The 19,635-nt window shown below is 30.5% G+C and overlaps 6 protein-coding genes across 7 annotated transcripts in view; 3 read left to right on the forward strand and 3 right to left on the reverse strand.

Annotated features, from left to right (window-relative positions):
- LOC112688400 overlaps positions 1 to 2,516 on the reverse strand; it is a gene marked incomplete in the record, with an annotated part of 3,888 nt that extends 1,372 nt beyond the window's left edge. Inside the window, 1 exon segment of the mRNA XM_025561565.1 lies at positions 2,434 to 2,516.
- Positions 2,517 to 3,112: 596 nt separating this feature from the next.
- LOC112688361 lies at positions 3,113 to 4,402 on the reverse strand. Its single transcript, XM_025561526.1, has 2 exons — positions 3,779 to 4,402; positions 3,113 to 3,175 (listed from the first exon to the last, which is right to left on the reverse strand). The coding sequence occupies exons 1-2, from the start codon at positions 4,400 to 4,402 to the stop codon at positions 3,113 to 3,115; spliced, it is 687 nt and encodes a 228-aa protein (XP_025417311.1).
- An 873-nt stretch (positions 4,403 to 5,275) lies between these two features.
- Positions 5,276 to 6,181, forward strand: LOC112688362 (heterogeneous nuclear ribonucleoprotein Q-like). Its single transcript, XM_025561528.1, has one exon. The coding sequence runs from the start codon at positions 5,276 to 5,278 to the stop codon at positions 6,179 to 6,181; it is 906 nt and encodes a 301-aa protein (XP_025417313.1).
- Positions 6,182 to 11,503: 5,322 nt separating this feature from the next.
- On the forward strand, positions 11,504 to 12,453 carry LOC112688396 (protein-lysine methyltransferase METTL21D-like). The gene is made up of 3 exons (XM_025561561.1): positions 11,504 to 11,838; positions 11,981 to 12,158; positions 12,215 to 12,453. Exons 1-3 carry the CDS (start codon positions 11,606 to 11,608, stop codon positions 12,440 to 12,442), a joined length of 639 nt encoding a protein of 212 aa, XP_025417346.1. The 5' UTR covers positions 11,504 to 11,605; the 3' UTR covers positions 12,443 to 12,453.
- On the reverse strand, positions 12,324 to 15,739 carry LOC112688395 (ER membrane protein complex subunit 2-like). 2 transcript variants are annotated; one of them, XM_025561560.1, is made up of 8 exons: positions 15,480 to 15,739; positions 15,287 to 15,397; positions 14,481 to 14,631; positions 14,231 to 14,374; positions 14,007 to 14,163; positions 13,798 to 13,893; positions 12,657 to 12,760; positions 12,324 to 12,571 (listed from the first exon to the last, which is right to left on the reverse strand). In XM_025561560.1, exons 1-8 carry the CDS (start codon positions 15,493 to 15,495, stop codon positions 12,490 to 12,492), a joined length of 861 nt encoding a protein of 286 aa, XP_025417345.1. In that variant the 5' UTR covers positions 15,496 to 15,739; the 3' UTR covers positions 12,324 to 12,489. The 2 variants fall into 2 exon arrangements, with proteins under 2 accessions (XP_025417345.1, XP_025417344.1); XM_025561559.1 differs by having other exon boundaries at positions 15,287 to 15,400; positions 15,480 to 15,738.
- Positions 15,740 to 17,092: 1,353 nt separating this feature from the next.
- Positions 17,093 to 19,052, forward strand: LOC112688394 (cell cycle checkpoint control protein RAD9A). Its single transcript, XM_025561558.1, has 6 exons — positions 17,093 to 17,289; positions 17,385 to 17,596; positions 17,668 to 17,829; positions 17,900 to 18,053; positions 18,159 to 18,330; positions 18,400 to 19,052. Exons 1-6 carry the CDS (start codon positions 17,256 to 17,258, stop codon positions 18,962 to 18,964), a joined length of 1,299 nt encoding a protein of 432 aa, XP_025417343.1. The 5' UTR covers positions 17,093 to 17,255; the 3' UTR covers positions 18,965 to 19,052.
- Positions 19,053 to 19,635: the final 583 nt, after the last annotated feature.

Below are 19,635 nucleotides of genomic sequence, written 5' to 3' on the forward strand. Positions count from 1 at the left end.
TTCTTCTATCACATGTAGAAACAGTGTTTACCGAGGATCCGGTGTTGTTATCCTCTTGTTGTATTTCGTTATTCTTGTTTCTATTCCATCCTGTTATCCAATAGAACCATAATCCGGTATTTGCCATTTTTACTATAGATTTTTAAAATGTATTCAGTATCGTGTAAAAATGTTAATACTTTGTAGGTTACAATAATATACTTAATGAATATGTTGTTATATACGTATTAGAGTATAAGAATGAACGTATAAGAATTATTTATGTATAAAAAAAAGTGTAAAATTGTAAAATTTTGTTTTCAAATTTTTAGAATATCTAATATTTATAAAAATAAACAAGTCTGTTGTTAGGAGAAATTCAATTATGTTTATCGTAATTCAATCGAGCCAGATAATATAAATGTATTAAACGCATTTAATTGTTTCAAAAATATGACAAACTGCAATAAAACTGCTTTGTAATTACTTATTAAATACTAATTATTGGAAAATAATTGAATAAAAAAAAATGAATTACAAAATACAAGTAACTCGAACCTTAAACTTTAATAAGTAATAAATTTCTCGAGTATTATTTTTTTTCTACTAATCTATCAATCACAAATGTCTCACTCTTGAACTCGTAAAACACAATAATAAGTAATTAATAACTATTCATTTATCCATCAACTCGAATCGTATTAATCAATAATCGTTATAGAATTGAACGTACGAGAGCAAATTGTGCAACGCTTGGTCGTTGAACACAACTGCTCGTTCGCAGTTACTCGGGGCTCCGTGTGAACGCTTGTACAAAAATTCTACGCACAGTTAAATATTTGCGTGTTGAACGAAAATTCCGAATATTTCATCGGTCACTCGCCGAACGTCGATGTACACGAACTGTTGTATCGATTGTGAAATGATTTGTAGTTTTGAAAACATCCGTTCACATGGAACCTCGATTCATGTCTGTAATCTCTCCAAGAATCATTAGAATACTGACAACGATCGGATCGCGTTCGTTGTTCACGTTGTGAACGTCATTTGGTGTTCGACTCCGCGTACACACATGAACAATTTTGGCTTGCAACGGATGAGTGTACGTGCTCGACAACCATGCGTCGCACGTTCGCTATTGGGCCTTTACATTACATTTTTGAAACTTGAAGTTCATTAACAATATTATTTTATTACGTAATATCTACGTAAATAACTCTTGGTCATAATATTTATTTATGACTACTAAATAATGATTGATTAATTATTGCGCGATATGTAGAAAAAGAAGTTCCGTTTCGTGAACTGGATAAAATTTCTATCCATTTCACGAAACGGATCAAAGCGTGAAATGTATGCAACGTATATACATAATAGGTACTTCTTGTAGATCACAGCCTTGTATGTAAGTCCATGCTATAGGTTATATATGCATTTGTTTAGTTCAAGATAAGCGGTATAAAAATTATGAAAACAAATTTTCAGTACAACTAGTACACATAGAGGAAGATATAAGCGTAATATCCTTTCAACATTTGGAAAACTCTCAGACGCATTTAAATGAATAATTCATATTACGTATAAGATGATAATTATTATCATCTTATACGTATTAAGCAAAATATTCTTATTCTTATTTTCGATCGTAGTAATTAATAATAAAGACGTTGATGAAAAACTGTTTAAACTCATTGATAAAATCTTTTCGGCCATAATCATGAAATATATTTTTAAATACCTTTCATTTTATATTCAGACTTATTTATGCTACTGTCAAATTAGACCCAGTATCGGTCAAATTAACGTTCAGCAAAATACGGATGAAGAAAAAAAATTAAAGTACAAAATTGAATTGTACTAGTCACATTACATCAAATAATATTAAACTATCCATATTGGGAAAAAATCAAACCATTAGTTTCACCTAGTGGTTTCGCTATCTTGGCGAACGAAGAAAATAATTAAATCTAACGAGATACCTCTTGTGATATTCCGTAATGCAATCAACGAATCTATTGTTTATCATCAATATGATAACATCAGAGCTCCACCAATTTATGTTCAAAACATTAATAGCCTCTCCGCTTTCAAAACAAGAGCGTATTTGAGTTGTGGCTATAGGGGGAGGGGGCTAAACAAACTTAAAATAATTGCATGCTTCTGTTATAATGATAACATATTATAATGATAGACTAGTAATTTATATTCTTAATTATTATTTATACATTACATTTTTTTAAATAAATCAATGTACTATATTAAAAAAAAATACGAGTCATGGGGGGGGGGGGGCGAATGCCCACTTCACTCCCCCCCTCAAATACGCTCTTGGGTGTCGATTGCGATTTGGTATCTTCGTGAATCTGCACACGATGCACGTGCGTATTTCCATTATAACGTTACCCGTACGACCCAAGCAGTCGGTTACACGGTCAGTTATCGTTACGCATTTACCTTAGTGTTATCAACGATTTCGCTTGCAATTGCAGCGTTTCTAGACGACGAGCTCGCCGGCATTCCTAGATGATCGATTAAATATATCACGTCCGGTAGACAATCTATAAACATTGTTAATGCGTAACGTCGGCGTTGATCACATCATCAACTCTTCGAACTCGATCACGGCACCCCGTGTGCATCGGTTTCACGTTTTTTTTTCTACGTACGACGGATATATATAAAAAAAAATGCACTGTCACCCGATTACAAATAGAGCTATGTAATAGCTAGCTGGCCATAGCGAGTGTTTTCAACGAGTGTAAAACAAGTACGAAATATTAATCGAACGTTCATTGTTAACAAGACAACGTAACAGAAACACTGTGGACAGGAAGAGAATAAAAAAAGAATTGATCAATAAACGAGGAATTTGCGACACCATCATCGTATCGTCAACCACGCTCAAGACCTACAGTTGATAATACCACGTGATAGAATCGCGATGACGAACCGTTCGGAGAGCCGTTCGACCACCAAGGACGACGGCCAAAAATTCAGGCTGTACGTGGGCAACCTGTCGAAGGTGAAAACGGAAAAAGAGATGGCTGTAGCCCATTTGCGCCCAAGAGCAGCCCATTTGCGCCCCGAGAGTTATGGACATTTGCGCCCAAAATAAAAAACTTAACACCCTGATTTATAGCCCAAATGCGCCCATTTTGCATGCAACGTTGCCGTTGTTGTTTAAAAATATACAATTCTATGTAAAATCAAAATTAAAAAAAAGTAATAATTTTAAAAATAATGTTAAATACTAAACAGTATACATATTATATATACATATATATTATTTATATTGCATTAAATTATTAATTTCAAATAGAAACATTTTTACGTAAAATCAAAATAATTAATAAATACAATTACAATAATATCACATATACATCTAAATTTTAAATAGGTATTATTAATAATCCATTAAATTAAATTTATATAGAAACAAAATAAATAATACATATTAATTGCCACTGTTGTCAGTTGTCGTTTAAGATTGTTTAAAAATATTAAATCCTACGTCAAAAATAATCAAAATTTATAATATAGGTACATTAGTCAATAATAAGGATGTTAATAACACAAAATATAATTAAATTATAATAATATTAAAATAATCATACAGTTATTATAAATTGATTCTCCGAAATTTATAAGAAATTTTTTTTAAGTATTCTATTTTATTTAAGTGTTTTCCTCTGTACTCATTCCACGCTTCATAAGTATGTTGTATTTTTTCTTTTTCTTCTTTACGTCGTGATTTTATTTTACCCTTCTTGATTTCATTTATTTTTAGATATGATTCTACTTGTATAAGTTTTAAATTTTCAATTACACTAGTCAATGGAGGATGAGGTGAATAAAATTGGGAGTTAAAGTGCTTGTGAAATGATTCAGCGCAATTTGTGGTGCGAGGTGCGTCTGTTGGAGGTTCAGCCCAAATTGATGGTGGAAATGGACATCCTTTAATGATATAGTTATTAAATACATAATCAGAAAATTCGGATAAATTTGTCAAATTGAAATTTGGAGTTAAGTTTTGTAAATCAAAATAAGCATCTTCCACTTCATTTGACGGTAAAAATGGTAACCCAAAAAATAATGTTAACCATTTAGCGATATCGCATGACTGATTCTTGTACAATTTTTTAAGATCTGGCAAAGAATTTATTTTTCGGTACCAAGATTGACCTAAATGAAATCTACAGCCTCTTATTTTGCTGTCTGGAAATACATTTAGAAATGCTTTGTGTGCTGCGATTTCAAAATCTAAATGGATTGATAATGGTGTAAAATTTTTTTGTAATTTATTTGTACATAAATGGCAAATAAAGTTCCACATAGCCCGATAACATTCAAATGATTTTGATGGTAAAAATGCAATAACAAGTGGTATATAAAATCCATTTACATATATATGAATACCATACATTTGATAAAAATGTGATAGTCTATAAGTAAAAGTACCATCACCAAAAATATCAGAATAGTTGAAATCGCATAAAAAATTTAAATTCGTTTTACATGTAATCAAAATAATATTATTTACATTATCAACATATGTAAACTCTTCGTTTTTATTTGTTAAAATTACTAAATTAGAAATCTGTTCAATTGCTTCGTTGAGTGATTTAGGAACTGAGGGTAATATTTTTCGACGTTCTCGGTATATAGACTTTCTGATATTATGAACATCAGAATTCTTAGCGGTGCTGCACGTGGAAAGCTCTGTACGTATTATTTTATTAGGTCGTAAAGTTAAATCTTCACACGCTTTTCTTTTACACCTACCTTGAACGTCCAGTAAGTTTAAATTTTTTTCAGTTTCCGGATCATGGGTATGGCTGTCTTTAATTTCGGTTAACTTCGTTTTTGAACTATTGGTTTTGACATACGCACTACAGGTTTTTTTTTTACACAACGCCAACTTATATCTCCAGAAACAAGGGTTCTACTCACGTGATATTTAAAATAACGAAAAACTAAACAAAGTTTTTGTTTACTTGAATTAGTTATATAAAATTCCATTATAGTAGTACTCACTATTCATGTACTGATGCAACTGACACTTATAAAATACAACTGATAAATGCATTTTTATATAATATAATCTTTATCGATTGGGATTTTACAATTTCGATTAGCACGACTAACGACAAAATATTATTATCTTTATCGATTTTGATATTGGTTTCGATTAGATTGGGAAACGATCAAATATTATTTTAGATTTTATAGTTACACGTCAATATACTCAATAAATGGCAACGTTGCACGATTTTCACCTGATCTGAATCGGGCGCATATGGGCTATGATTTGGGGCGCAAATGGGCTACGATAAATGGGTTCGGGCGCAAATGGGTTGCGCCGAAAGAGATATTCGATGAAGTGAGCCGCATAACGCGTGGTCATCTGGTGCGTGTGATCACGTACAAGAACTTCAACGACCCGTCGATGCACCGGGGCTTCTGCTTCCTGGACTACGGGTCGGTGGCCACGGCTACGGACGCCAAGCGGGCACTGTCGAAGCAAAAGGTTTTCGGGTGCAAGACGAAGGTGGACTGGGCGGACCCGGAACCGCAGGTTGACGCGGACACGATGGCTAAGGTGCGCATACTGTTCGTCAAGCAGTGCGGCGGCGTGCTGGACGAACACGTGGTAACCAAGATGTTTGGCCGGTACGGGGTCGTGGAGCGCGTGAAGAACTTAAAGAACTACGCGTTCGTGCACTTTGAGCGGCGTGAGGATGCGCAGTCGGCCATGGACGCGCTGGACTGTTTCAGGGACGCGGCTTCGGGCGTGTTTCTCGACGTCGCGTGGGCCAAACCGCCGGCGGACAAAAAGACGCAGCAGCGGATGTTGCGTAACCGGGAACGCCGAGTACGGAAATCCGCGGTCGCGGCTATAAGTCAACCGGTTCGCTACGCTCCGCGGCCACTGGAACGCACTCTCGGAGCCAAAAGACGCGTCGGCTCCACACTCGCCGCTGCAGCCTACACCGAGTACGATCATCGCGGTTACGACTTCGGACTGCGGCAACCGTGCAACTGGTGCACGCCCGCCTCCACGTTGAGCATTCCAGTGGCCGAAGCCACGTCCGACAAGCGCAACAACGATAGTACACGCCGATGCGGCGCGAACGAGTGCAAAATGGTCCGTCACGACGATGGAAGAAGGGTTGAACGAAAACGTCGGACAAGAAACTGTTGAACTTTTTCTACCGAATTTCCACGAGCTGCGCCAAAAACGGTTGACGTCACCGTAGTGTTGTCTAGCCGTTAACGATGTTTATACGAGTCAATCTTTAATGTTAAAAAACCCGCATTTTACGGAAAATAAAAATAAAAATAAAAATGAAAAAAAGTTGTTTCAAATAATTTAATTAACATGACGTGAGTGTTCAAACAATTGAAACATAAAGTATTGCGTTTTCAAACGTAATTTGAAGTGGCCACTAATCGATATCATGGCACCCGGATATGGAAAGCGCAACGGATCACAACGCGCGTAAACGATATTTACGTGAAATCCGATTAGACACACTATTTCACTATAGCGCTACAGCCACGAGTTACAACCAGTGGTTAAAGTGGGAAAAATGTTGTGGGAGGACTGTATGCATAAAAAATTGAGGAGCGTTCCCCTACCTAATTCTAAATCTTACCAACTTTTTTTAGGAAACCCATGAGGTTTAAGCCTCTTCTGTTATACATACATGTTCTTAAAAAATTTATTTTCATATGGTGTAAAAACAAATTTCCCCCATTTATTACTGTAATATATAAATACATATTATTTCTTTTTTCCACTTGTTCAAATTAATCAAAAAAATAAATTTCGTGTAACATTGTAATATTATAATAAGTATTGTATCTTCAATATTGTATTTTAGTGACCAATGCCATTAAGCGTTCACCCGGACTTTTGGTGACTTAAATTAAAGAGGACGCATAATCTTACCTTATATAAGAACTTCGTCCCCCTCCATCCCTACCACTTTAACCACTGGTTGAAAGTTGTTTAATTGATCAATGTTAATTTTATCCTCGGTCTCCTCTATCTATATTACAAAGTCATAGTTACTCATAATGCAAGACACAATTATGATTTAACTCTTATATTTTTTTTTTGACATAATATTTGGGTCATCGGCACCCATTTTTCAAATACGCCCAACAAAAATTTGGCATTTAGGAGCAACGCTACTGCTGTGAGCCTAAAGTGTATATTGTTGTTCACGCACGACGAACATACCGTAAATATATTTTCTCCGATTACGGACGGGTATCTTACATAAATAATCCTTTGGCGTCCTCTCGGGATTATATACATAGAATACTTAATTAGTCCGGTGTTTTTACTGTTGTCTTATTTCCTTGAGTTTGAAACACGTCGATAATACAAGTTAGATAATACAATTTATAGATAATGTACGCGTATAGGTACCTAACGGTTCACTAGCGCTCAAATCCCCGTCGTTCTAATCGACCATTGTGTTGAATTTATACGCAATAAATGTTTGCAACTTCGTAAATATTGACTTGCTAATTGTTTCTTAAGAATTATTGGATACAAATTACATACAGGTGCCTACATAAAGATAGGAGATATAACCAGTGGTGTAGTGGGGCGTATACGCGGGTATACGGCGTATACCGACTTATTTGTTTCTCTGTTGGTGTGTATATTTATAGGATGCTATCTGATACGCGGGTATACGGCGTATACGCCCTTCTCCGTTATTCTTTTACATATTAATAATTTTTTTTTATTAAATATATAATAATTAATAAATTGACGCATACAATAAAATTATCATTAAATTGATCAAATTGTTGATAATACAGTGAATATGTTAAAAAACACTGATCGGCACCGATCGCCACCAATTAGATGATAATGTTGACGAAGAGTGTAATTTATTGTCGTGGGCACCGACATAATACGGAATTCCCAACGACCCATATAACCTAACCTCTTTAAATTTTATACGTGGGACTCAGTTTACCAATTTCAATATTACTCGTATTATTGGGACTCAGTTTACCTATTTCGAAAAAAAATAAAATAGTTTGGGACTTAATTTACCTATGCCCACCCTGACTGTAAATCAGTTGTCATATTAGATTTTGTAAGTTGGGGGCCCACCATCGGGTATTGGGTTCTGACCGTTGATACAGAATGTTTTGTATAAAGAATTTTAACTATACATACCTAACCTAACCTAACCTAGATAAATACGGTAATGAGTAGCCCCTTGATGTACAATGTCTTAGTATTTTTCAAAAACTTCAACGCCACTGTTGTTTATTATAATAAAAAATACAATAAAATTATTTATTATAATCTAGGAAATCAGATCTTTCTAAAGAACATAGTCATTTTTTATGTGATCTATATACTAATTAAAAAAAGTAGAATAACTTTTTTTAATCTGAGTTAAGTTAATATTTTTTTCTTTATTAAATTTTAACTTATTGAGTTAATTATTTTCATTAACTTTTCCACCTTTGTCAAAATGTATAAATCTAAATTTTAAATTTTAGGAATTGGTTGAGGTAAATGTAATAGCAAGACCAGACAGACCAGCTTTACGTACAATTGACGCGTGCAATGACATAGGTCACCAAAATCAAAAGGACGCATGAGAAGAGTGTCAACATTAAAATTTAATTTGATAAAACTTTGACGATGCAAATTATCAACAATAAGTAGAAAAATATTATTTTTACAATGTGATTTAATATATATTTGATTATTATTATTTATTATTATATCGACATGCAAGTGAGTGCACTTACTCGTATAGGTAGGTACAATTATACTAACTTTAATTTTTCAATTTAACAAACTATTACTATATTATTATGTTAGTTATCTGTATGATTTACGAATATAAAGTTAGTATACACGCTTAAAAAATTATTTTGAGCATTTTTGTTTATGGATGGAGCTTAGCCCCTCCAGCTCCCACAATTCTTCTTTTTTTAGTTATATGTTTAAATCGTTTAAGAGGAAGGGGCGCCAAAATTACTCTTGTACTTGACGCTGAAAGAACTAAAGCTGGGCCTGTGTAGATTAGCATTATAGAGCCCGTTTTTTTTAGCTTATTGATTTTTCATTTCCATTTAAAATTGTGTCTTATTTTGTATACTTTCCAATAATTATTATTGAAAGTTCTAATTTCAATATATGGGTACAATAAATTAATGAGCCAGGTCTTTTAGCTACACCCTAGGCTGATCAATTTCATATCCCCTTTACTTACACTTGTTTGGTCAAGACATACATACTTTATTATAATAGAAGTATTAAAATGTGCATCTTACACTACGGCAAATGAGATTATAATATAGTTTTGTATATAAGGTTGAGTCAACGGGCTCTCTCGGAGGTACAGGCCTTGGGGTTCTAGCTCTCACTGGCCCATCATCTCGCCGGCCCTGGTTACGTCCTTATTACCCAAATAAATAAGTCATTTTTTGTCAATGAATACATTATCATATAAGAATAGTGATCTGAAACTTCAAGTTAGAGGCAAGGGAGCCCATATAGGGGTGCAAGAGAGGGGCATGTCCCCCCCTGGCAAATATCAAAAATTTATATTATTAATTAAATAAAAATTTCAATAAATTACTTTTATGGTAAATTGGTTAAATAATAAATAGTCTTCCAGTTTGATATATATATAATGTAATAGTATAATGTAAAATTGTAAACCCCTTCCTATATCGTGGGTCATTCCTATTTATGAATAGATTGATAAATTAAAATGTTGTCCCCCCCCTTGAGAATTTTTCTATGGGTGCCCTTGGTAGAGGGTTGAAGGTCTTGTTGCTCTCTGATTACGCACAATAAAATGTTACCGGTACTATATGACTTACGTATTTTTTGATTGCCAATTTATTAAAGTGATACGTAAAAGTACTAACATATCTTCAATTATAGAGATAAATTATAAGGTGTTGCGTGCCGTCGCTCAATCGTATATGATGGTTAAGTTTTTAAAGGATAGACTTCAATAAAACACTCAATTGAAATTTTAAACTGTTTATTTAATAATTTTTCTAAGTACAAAACATTAATTTACGAAATAATGTGGCGTGAAGGTGCTTGCGACTGTACATGTAAACCACATCTGAATATTGGTCTATTCCCAACCCCCTTATATACTTAGGTTTGGTGACGATCAAACGTGCCGCGCTGGGCGATAGTTGTTTTTAATTATAATAAATAATTTGTCTCTAATGGCTTTTTATTACCTAGATGACCTTATTCGCACTTATCCCATATTTGCCACGATTTTTCCCAGTTACAATCCTACATATAGCCATGCGATTCACACATAGTAATGTACTGGTTTATCTTCTGGCTTTTAGCTAAAATTCATTTCTATTTTTACGACTGCTAATATTGTGTTAATAATAATTATTTTCTTGATATCTACCGTCACGATTTACATGGTCCCGTCCATGTCATATAAGTCGTAATATTTATTACATACTACCTGTCTTCGTAATACGTGTTTGCTTACCCTCTGTTTAACTAATAGTTCCTTTCTATTATTATTGCGAATATTATATTACTCTCTAATATTTATAATTTATGTGGACCCGCTCGTACTGTAAGAGTCGTAAGGACCTACATTCATGTATGTCCGCAACAAAGGTTTTTATTCAGAGGTTTTAATTATTCAACAAATATTATGTTTTTTTTGATTTTTATACATTTCGGATGTAAGAAACGCCAGGATTCGTCATGGAAGACGTTAATAACAGAAGAGACTGGATTTTGAATTTGCCTAACTGTAAAATTGTAATCTTTTTTTTTTTATGATTTAAGATCACATATTGTATCATAGTCTATAACACAATAAATCAACCACACTTAGTAACTCAGTTGCTCACTCTTTTCAGTTTGCTTGTAACAGTAGGACCACGATGTAGATAGTACATATCATAATATAAAACAATATCTATATCGTGAGCAGGACGAAAAAAGAATTCAATGATATTACTAATAATTAATTCCTATGAGTCGTATTGCTAAAATAAATCATGGGTATACGCCTTATTTCATGTAGTAACTATCATATGGTAAGAACTAAAAAAACCCATGAACTACACATCCTTAATTGTGACTGTTTGATAACAGAAACTTGTTGTTAAATGATAACAAATTAAAAAAAAAGAGAAAAATAATAATAATATACTGATACCGCACGTCATAAATATAACCACAAGTTAGGTTAGTCAAGGTATTATGTAGTTATTTGTCAAATTACAAGTTATATACGATCGTATACCCGCGTATTATCAATTTCTCACAAGCTATACGCCATCGATGAAAATAGCGTATCGGGTATACCCTCCAATACACCACTATTTATGGTTATATTGTAATAATTTTTTGTAAAATACCACCTACCTATATAAATATTTCAATAAAATAAATATTCTGATAAGAACACTTGTTTACTTTTTATCATTGTTATCTTTAATCACGAATCCAAGATAAATAAAAAAAAAAAACGTTGTCACGTTAACTGATAAAACGGTTGTCGATTAACCAAGGCATGTTACAAAGATATACAAATTTTTATATTTAAGAAATACATTTTCAAGCTTTAGAATTATGGACAAAAATATATACTTTAGGAATTTTGATCTGGAATCGATAAATGTTACTTTGAAGTTTTGTCAACAAGAGTATGGCGATGTCAACTGTGTAGTATGGGATGCAGCTTTAGTATTGGCTAAGTATTTAGAAGTTTTGTACATGGAAAATAATGAAACCTTTGAATCTAAGAATGTGATAGAATTAGGATCAGGACTAGGATGTGTTGGGCTGGCTGCTGCATGTTTCGGGTAAATGTAAATTGTAAGTCTTGCGTAGTTATAAATAGTGAAAAAAAAAACATCAAATGTATTTTATTTATTGAACTAAATATGTATACACAATGAACTTTAAAAAATATTTATATATATATTACATTTACATATTTTTTAGAGGAAATGTCACACTTACAGATTTACCAGAAAATTTACAGCAACTGAAACAAAATGTTGATGAAAATATACCTTCTATAAAAGGTACTGTAAAAGTTGCTGCACTAAAATGGGGTACCGCATTTAGGTCTGAACCATTTGACTTTTTAATAATGGCTGATTGTATATATTATCCTGAAGTAAGATTGTTTTTAATTTAGCTTACATAATTGTATATTTATAAAACTGTTCAAAGGTGGTTGAAGCGCTGGTGAAAACTATGACCGAATTGACCACTCCAAATACAGTAATACTAATATGTCAAGAACTCAGAGAAACCGAAAAACAAAAGAATACATGGAAAATGTTTTTAGACATGTTGGTTGAACATTTTATATTATCATATGTTTCAGAAGAAAAACAACATCCCGTTTATAGAAGCTCAGACATAATCTTAATAAATGCCAAAAAAAAATGTTTGTGAAATAAAAAGTAATAAATATAATAATTATACCAACATCTTAGACTAGATTAATTCAAGCTTAAATGCAATGATCCCATTAATGTTTCCAGTACATAAAGCTGATTTTTCTTGTTTAATTGTTTTTTCTCACTTAAAAAAAATACAAATTTAATTATTATTTGATAATTTATAAAAATATAGTAAATTGAGTAATTAAGTAAGAGTAATATTTTACCTATAAATGTGTTCAACTCGTTTTAAAGATAATGTAGCAATTTTCTTGAATGTAGCTTTCTTTGTTTGATTACTTTTTTGTGATGACATTAAACTACGAGCAGTCTAAAATATTAATTTTTAAATTTTAAAATTAATTATAAATCTAATAACAGTTAATATATTTAGTTTTATTACTAAACTATAAAATCTTATTCAGTGGCCCCCATAGGTTTTTCACGAACCAGTGCAGTGAAAATTATAGGCCCCCAAATTTATTTTGGTTTACATCCATACAATCATGTTTGTTTGATTGAAAAAATTTTTTTCCAAATACATTTTCAAATAAATATTTACCTTAAATAAATTTAAATTTATTGCAATTTCCTGTTCATTTTTTTTAATAGAAGTTTAAATTAAACATTTTATAAAAAAAAAAAATTTTCACCGGTTGGTATTGCTCAGGGTAGTTTTTCAAATACAATAAATTATTAATTATTAAAGATTTCAAAGACAATACTACAACATACATATTAATTTTGATTAGTGATTTAATTCAAGGGATTGGATATATGTTGACTTATTTTCCAAAATATATCTATTACTTCATCATAATTTATTTCTATATAGTAGTTACATAATATAGTAACATATAAATCTTGAGACGGCTCCTTGAATCCTGACACTAACTTCAAACACAATCAACATTGTTATAGTTATCTATATTAGTTATTATATATTTATATTTGTTTTCATTTTTGACACTGCTAATTCTTTACATTTTATTCAATATTTAAAGATCCAGATTAATAGTTATGCATTTATAGTGTTTGCTCCAGACCAGAGTAGGGCCTCCAAATGTATGTAGGCCAGAGACCCATGAGATATAAATGTAATTGCACCACTTGGTACCCTATGTGATCGCCACTGATCTTATTTTAGTTTTGTGTCTAATGACATAATAAATTATTTTGTTTTATTTTAACAGCTTATAAAATAAATAGTATAAAAGAGTATATATTTGTAACGCTGAATAATTAACTTTATTATAATTTTAAGTTTATATTTTTTAAACGAAAGTAGGTCATTTAGCCTATAATGAAATATTTCTAATACAATTAATGCCTATTTAATTGTAATAATAAATATATAATTGTTCTTACCAAGTATAAGCCATATAATGCTCTAATGTTGTTGGGATTTAAAAGAATAGCATATGAGTAATGAGCACGTGCTAATTCTAAATTGTCTATGCCTCCCTGAAAAATATGAACTTTTAATATACATCCAAACATTTTTTTTTTGATATAAATTTAAAATAATATTAACTTTAAAGTAAATATAGTAAAGAATATTATATTATAAATTATACTTGTGTATATCGTATATCAGCATGTCGTTGATGATATAAATGATTCTGAGAATTATGCAGAATCATTTCTTCCATACAATATGCAGATTTAGCATACTCTCCTTCTAACAAGTATAAATTACTTAATTCTTGCCAACCTTCCTGATCTACCATGAACCTAGATTTATATTAAGTTTTTATTCGGTGATTATTTAAAAGAAATTTATTTTTGATTTTGAACACACTTTTTAAGGTATTCAACAAGTTCTTTTATGGCTTCACTAATTTGACATTTAGCTTTTAATATAGCTACTTTATGTCTCCTGGTTTGAGCATTAGTTTCATCTGCTTTGATTAATTGATCAAGAGCTTCTAATGCTTCATCATACCTAATTTACATAAGATATAAAATGTAATAATTGTATAAACAAATGTTTGATTTACAACATTACACACTTGTTATTAAGTATATAAAATAATAATGTGTCAAATTACTTTTCCTCCGCTTCTAGTATAGTTATAGCCAGCCGCCGTACTCTGAGACTTTCAGGAAATTTATTAAGGAGCATTTGTAAACATACTTTGGCAACATCAATACGGTTGCAATCACATGCTGCTATTAATACTTGTTCCAAAACAAGGTAACCTTAATAAAAATTTATAAAAAATAATATTCATTAATTATTTTAATATTAAGTTATAAATATTAACTATGACAAAAACAGATAAATTTACACATTTAGAGTATAAATGTAATAAGATTTTTTATATAATTATATATTATACTATTATTTATGAATTATATAAGTATCATTGAATTATAATAAATATCATTCTTTTTTTTTTTTTAACATTTCTAGCTATTACATGGTTTGAAGGATTATTTCAAACACTTTATAAACTCTTTAAATGTGTCTTAAATGATAATTTAATTAATGATTTGTTTAATTTTTTATATACTTTTAAAGGTTTATTTAAAATGTTATTTATGAAATTAAAATTTAATATGTTGAAGTAGTAATAAAATTTAAAAATATTAAAAATATTTGATTATTCGTTTAGGTACATGTTTTTTTTGAGTATTTTTTTTTATGCAATAACATGTTTGTTATTCAAATGTGTTACTTCATATATTAAAACCAAATTCTAGAAGTAATATTATAATACACGCCCATTAAAAATTACAATAATTAAATGCTGAAAGAATTAGGTGCTTTTTTTTTTTTTAATCAATGTTTATTTGGTTGGAAAATCAGTTGTATACATTTATGAGAAAAATAATTACTAACAAAAATACTTACGATCATTTCCTAATTGTTTAATTTTATGTTTGACTGAGGAGTCCCATAGTTCTAACACTTCTTTACTCTTACGTTCATTGTCTTCTCTATATTTCTTAAGTTTCTCTTGAGCTTCTAAACAAATAAATGGTGTAGTCGTCTAAACTAACAGTTAATGGTCAACTTTAACATCAATGAGAAACCAAAAACTCACCACTTAAATGGACCATTGCAAAGGAAACAAAACTAGGACGTACCTAACAATTGGTGTTTATAAAAACTTTGGCGTTAGGCGGACACAAGTAAAAAAACTGGAATAATAGTCTTAAGGTTTCCGTAACACCAATTGTAAGAATATTAATTTGTTTTATGGATTTGAATATGCTTAATATTAATATGAGTTTGCTAAAGACTTATATCATATAGTATATGATCTAAGGCTAAAGACGTATGACGTTCGGCAATGGGAGTGATAAGGCTATAACTCGATTGGATTTTGATAACGTGCAGGCAAATCACATAAAGTAGAGCCGTGGAGGTGAGACCGCACGACGGTTAATAAATGTAGGCCAAAATTCTAATTGACATCCAATTTTTTTTTTCAATATCTATACCGATTATTAATAATATTTTATTAGTAAAAGACAAACTAAAATTAATGCATATTTTAGCTATTAATTTATATTATAATCATCTAATGATATTACTTATGTAGCTTAGAATTAATGAACGTTCCCAATTTATAATAGAAAAATTTATGCTTTGCTTGTAAAATATAACAAATATTTTTTATAATTGAATTTATTTTAATTCAATGTAAAAATAAAAATACGTATAAGATTAAAGAATAAGTCTACGCGAGCACAAATAGTGCTAACATTAATATTTCTTGATATTTTATATTATCTATCTTGCACTAGACTTTCATTTAACAACATGACCAGATTATTTGGATATATATTTTTTTTAAATACTTATAACACTATTTACTTTGTTTTATTTTGATACAATGACGCTATTGTAGGTATTGTCAATAAAGATATATTAATGGATATACTTAATTTACTGTAGGTAATTTTTGGAATTAAGAATGGTTTAACAAGTCTGATATAGATAAATGTACTGATATAAATAAAATATTGATTTTTGAATTATAAATGATCATTGAAAAAAAAACGAGAAAATATAAGCAGCTAATGTGCTGCTAAATGTTAAAACATTTTTACTTAATAGTGATTGATATACTTAACGGTACCTATTGGACACCGGTATAATTCGACAAAAATATATTCAATTTGTGCATGTTGACAATATCGTATAACAATGTAGGTACCTACATTTTAATTGGGTATTACATACGGAGGGCTTACAATAATCATAATTCAAGCACAGATTATATAAAACTTTAATATAATAAATATATAAAATAATAATAATATAATTTAATATAATCTGTGATTCAAACACAGGCGGAACTAGGAGGTGGAAGACGGGGATTCATCCCGGGGCGTAAAATTTTAGAGGGTGTAATTATTAACAACTAATTTGATATTTTTAACTTTATTTAACACTGTTATTAAGTTAAAACTCAATAAGTATGATTATATATTAATTATTAGAAAACAATTCTCGAGAAGAGTATTTGATTATTGGTCTATGATAGGGCGTAATTTTACCATTTTCTCCGGGTGTAAGAATACCTAGTGTCACCTCTGCATTCAAGTCTTGGCTAAAAATGAAAAAAAATATTTTTCAAACTTCAATAAGCCTGCAAATTGGTCGAGATAATAGCACGGAATAAATTATACTGTGATAATAGCAGCGAAACTGATAACTGATAAAATTTTAGTTTTCAAAATTATGATCAGTTGTTTTGTTTTAAAACTTTATCCTGGCAATTGGCAGTGAGTGGTTTTTAAAAATGTAATAGATCAACTAATTGTACTAAACATGGATATGTGATCATTACTTGATAACAGTTTTTAGAAACATGAAGTGTGTCATACCCAGGCAGAATTTGAAAAGTTGGTTTGATTCGTTTTTGTATCCAAATTATGATCTGATTACGAGGACAAACATGTATTTGTTTTTACTCATTAAATAATATATATTTTTATAGTTCTGTCGCGGGCGTTGAACACTATGTGTCGAATTGGGGAAGATTTGTTTATTGAGCCTAATTCATCACAATTAATCATGCACACAACCAACAGTTGGCATACTGTGTATGCATGGTTTACATTTGACTCTTCATTTTTCTCCAGTTATTATTTCACGGAAGACGATGAACAAAACAGTGAGAACTCGTTGAAATGTAAAATATCGCTCAAGGTACATTATTGCAGCTTATTGTAAATTGATATCAAAAAGAAGGTTATAAAATAATTTTGTTTTTTTATTAGTCATGCATTACAATATTCAAATCTCCACATTTAAGTCGCTGCTTAGAATCATGTCATATGGAAATTAAAAATAACACTGATACAATTACTATTCAGCTTCGTTACTCAAATTTTTGTGTCAAAACTCATCTGATACCAGTGTTAGAATACTCAGCCTTACAAGTAATTTATTGGTTAAATTATTATTCCAAGTAAATATGTACTTATAATGAGGTATATACATTTTTTCAAGGTAAATCAAAATGTTGATACAACTCATACACTCTGTATCGATTCCAAAGTGTTATCTGCTGCTGTAAAACATTTCCAAAATAGTGAAGTGGATATTACTCTAGATGTGACTACTGAAAAAGTACTTCTTAAAACCCATTCGGAATCTTGTCGAGGTGCTCAAATTTATTTTTGGCTTCATGATAACTATTATTATTTTTATTAAATTTAGATTTCAAATTAATTAAATCATACTTCATGTATCTATTATGTAATTATAGATTTAAGAAAAATTTTACGTACAGAATTGAGTTTGCAGATGTCAGAATTTGATATCTATGATGTTGGTGAAGGTAGCTGTATAACATTTTGTCTTAAAGAAATTCGACCATTGTTAGCTTTTGCAGAGCACATGTCATTACCAATAATTATTCGTTTTAGTTCTCCTGGGATGTAAGTGTTATACATTTTGAGTTAATATTCATGTAGTAACAATAAAAATTAAAAAAAAAAAATTAACAGGCCTATGGTTTTTGGACTGAAAAATGGTTTAACATTTGAAAGTCAGTATATATTATCGACGATGAATGAGAGTACATCATCAGGAAATACTGATTCTTTACCAATTCGATTAAATATTAACGCATTTGAAAATACTCAGAGTAGTGATGGAAATCAAGTGAATCAGTTACCTGACAAGCATCAAACACCATTAATTAATTCAAATTTACGAACCCCAATGCGAGTACAAGTAGAATATCCAGATAGTATTTCAAGAAAACGTAAACATCAGGTTTCTAATCATTTCCAACAGCCACTAAAGAAAATGAATTCTGTGAATTCAATGACAATAATTGAACAGTTCAGAGAAGAATGTTTGGAAGATGATGTATTATTATCTCAAGTTGCTGATGTCCATGTTAATGATGAGCCTATTGAAATAGATTCTGATGGTCATTTATCACTTGGACTTTCTGACACTGCACGTGTTTTTGCAAGATGTTTTTCATTGCCAATAGAAGAATCTGCTAAGAAAGGAAAAGTGCTTGTGTATGATTCAGATGGACTTGTAGATGATTCTGATTAAATACATTTTTTTCTAAACAAATCTGAAACCACATCTACCAACTGTGTTTAGTTTCTATTAAAATTTAAAATAAATATATTTGAATGTATTTTTGTTATTATTTATTTTTCTAACTTAAAATCAATAAATTATGAATAAATCAACATTTGTGTTGAATTATAATAAATTATTGTTATTATAATATTTTTATTAACTGTATTAAATGTTCCTAATAATAGTAGTGATAATATACTAAACTTTATGCAAAACATTTGCAATTTTTGTTATAATGTACCAAGTTAATTGTATTAAGAACTCATAAATATTTGAAAATCAAATTAAAAGTATATAATTCATGAAATTTAAATTCATTTTAAAGTCATTTTTACATTTTAAAATATTTAGCAAAGTAATGAATTTTTTTTTTTTTTTTTATTAATCGTCATAAATTACATAATACATACAATAAAATGTTATTTACTAGATTTAACTATCGCTTTAAGCAGTAGCTTGTGTTGAGATAGAGAGTAATACAAATGAATAATGGTTTGTGACTAATACAATACCGAAAGGTTTAAACATTAACGTAATAAGATATTTGAGAGAATATTTACATGAAAACAATTACAATTACACTAGAAAAGAAAGAAAATATAATATAATATAGATAAGTGATCAGATGAAAGAATGAG

Source organism: Sipha flava, unplaced genomic scaffold (assembly GCF_003268045.1).
Source record: "Sipha flava isolate LNK unplaced genomic scaffold, YSA_version1 38_pilon_pilon, whole genome shotgun sequence".
Lineage (NCBI taxonomy): Eukaryota > Metazoa > Arthropoda > Insecta > Hemiptera > Aphididae > Sipha > Sipha flava.

Coding starts and splice junctions, on each gene's coding strand:
- LOC112688361 (XM_025561526.1), bottom strand. CDS start 4,402: ATGTATGGTATTCATATATATGTAAATGGATTTTATATACCACTTGTT. Junction 3,176..3,778: donor AAAATTTAAAACTTATACAA/GTAGAATCATAT, acceptor GATTTTACATAG/AATTGTATATTTTTAAACAA.
- LOC112688362 (XM_025561528.1), top strand. CDS start 5,276: ATGGGCTATGATTTGGGGCGCAAATGGGCTACGATAAATGGGTTCGGG.
- LOC112688396 (XM_025561561.1), top strand. CDS start 11,606: ATGGACAAAAATATATACTTTAGGAATTTTGATCTGGAATCGATAAAT. Junction 11,839..11,980: donor CTGGCTGCTGCATGTTTCGG/GTAAATGTAAAT, acceptor CATATTTTTTAG/AGGAAATGTCACACTTACAG. Junction 12,159..12,214: donor ATTGTATATATTATCCTGAA/GTAAGATTGTTT, acceptor AACTGTTCAAAG/GTGGTTGAAGCGCTGGTGAA.
- LOC112688395 (XM_025561559.1), bottom strand. Junction 12,761..13,797: donor CATTATATGGCTTATACTTG/GTAAGAACAATT, acceptor TTAATATTTTAG/ACTGCTCGTAGTTTAATGTC. Junction 12,572..12,656: donor CGAGTTGAACACATTTATAG/GTAAAATATTAC, acceptor ATTTTTTTTAAG/TGAGAAAAAACAATTAAACA.
- LOC112688394 (XM_025561558.1), top strand. CDS start 17,256: ATGAAGTGTGTCATACCCAGGCAGAATTTGAAAA. Junction 17,830..17,899: donor TAGAATACTCAGCCTTACAA/GTAATTTATTGG, acceptor CATTTTTTCAAG/GTAAATCAAAATGTTGATAC. Junction 18,054..18,158: donor CCATTCGGAATCTTGTCGAG/GTGCTCAAATTT, acceptor ATGTAATTATAG/ATTTAAGAAAAATTTTACGT.